This window comes from Chaetura pelagica, unplaced genomic scaffold (assembly GCF_000747805.2).
Source record: "Chaetura pelagica isolate M959 unplaced genomic scaffold, ChaPel_1.0 scaffold222, whole genome shotgun sequence".
Lineage (NCBI taxonomy): Eukaryota > Metazoa > Chordata > Aves > Apodiformes > Apodidae > Chaetura > Chaetura pelagica.
The window spans coordinates 1,869,859-1,870,892 of NW_009952711.1; the positions used below are offsets into that span (position 1 = coordinate 1,869,859).

The window sequence follows — 1,034 nt, forward strand, 5'->3', positions numbered from 1 at the left end:
TATAATTGAAACAGCATTTTCCTTCATGAACCTGCTATTACTGAGGCAGTGACAAGGTTTCAATTTCTTTGTTTTCTGAGCTCTTTAAAGAATGGCTATTGCCACATTTTGTAAACCTAAATATTGTACAAGCAGAAGCTTGTTGGTATCAGGTAAGGAGTAATACTACTAGTGCAAACAGGTGCAGAGACAATTCCTCCAGTTTTGGGGTGAATCAGCTATATAACACTGAAGAGGACAGGCATCTTCTTCAAACCCACACTCATGCATGTTTCTCCACTCAGGCATACATCCTTCTCAGCTTGGTCTTTTTACAAGGGTAGTAGGAGGAGAACCACCAGCTCGTGTGATATTTATCATACAAAAGATTTCTTGACTGTTTTCCTAATAATATTTTGAATGTTTAATATTTTGAACAAGTCAAGGAATGATAAATATCTCAAGCATCAGGAAAAGTGACAATAATACTGACAGTATCTTTAGTAAAAAGTGAAACATTCTCTCCTGAGATGTAAGTCAAGGAAGGAACAGGAATGATGAACCTAACACTGTACCATTATTTGATCGTCATGCACCTCAGCTGACCAGATAAGAACAAGTATTTATTGCCCTCTGCTCATTCAAAGCTATAACAGGCAATTTATTTAGGTAAGTGCTTGGCATACCAGAATGTTGTCAAAGCAGTTCTCACTGTACTGTCCCCCTTTAGCTTATTTCTTTAAAAGGAAAAAAACAAAAAAGAAGAAAAAAGACGACAAAATCACAGCAGGTTAACCCTCATCTTCTCTCAACTCTGTGGGTAGAAATTTGTATTGCTGTTGGCGGATCTGAGCCAGTTTTTTCCTTGCCTCTTCTAGCTCTCTTTCCTTCTTCAGCATTTCTTCTTGGGCTGCAATGATCTAGAAAACAGAAGCATGCTTTATGACAGCAAGGAGAACCATCTGCAAAACAAAAGTTCTTTTTCTATTACAACAGTCACAGCTGGGCCTTGAGCATTCTCCAGAGAAGCACCAAATTTCAATGACTTCAGCAGG

The 1,034-nt window shown here is 38.3% G+C and overlaps 1 protein-coding gene across 1 annotated transcript in view; it reads right to left on the bottom strand.

The window, feature by feature from the left end:
• Positions 1-459: 459 nt before the first annotated feature.
• The window catches only part of TLN2 (talin 2), a 93,445-nt gene continuing 92,870 nt past the window's right edge, over positions 460-1,034 (bottom strand). The window contains exon 54 of the mRNA XM_009994513.1: positions 460-899. Within this exon, the coding sequence (XP_009992815.1) occupies positions 771-899 (129 nt within the window). The 3' untranslated portion in view covers positions 460-770. The remainder of the gene's footprint in view (positions 900-1,034) is intronic.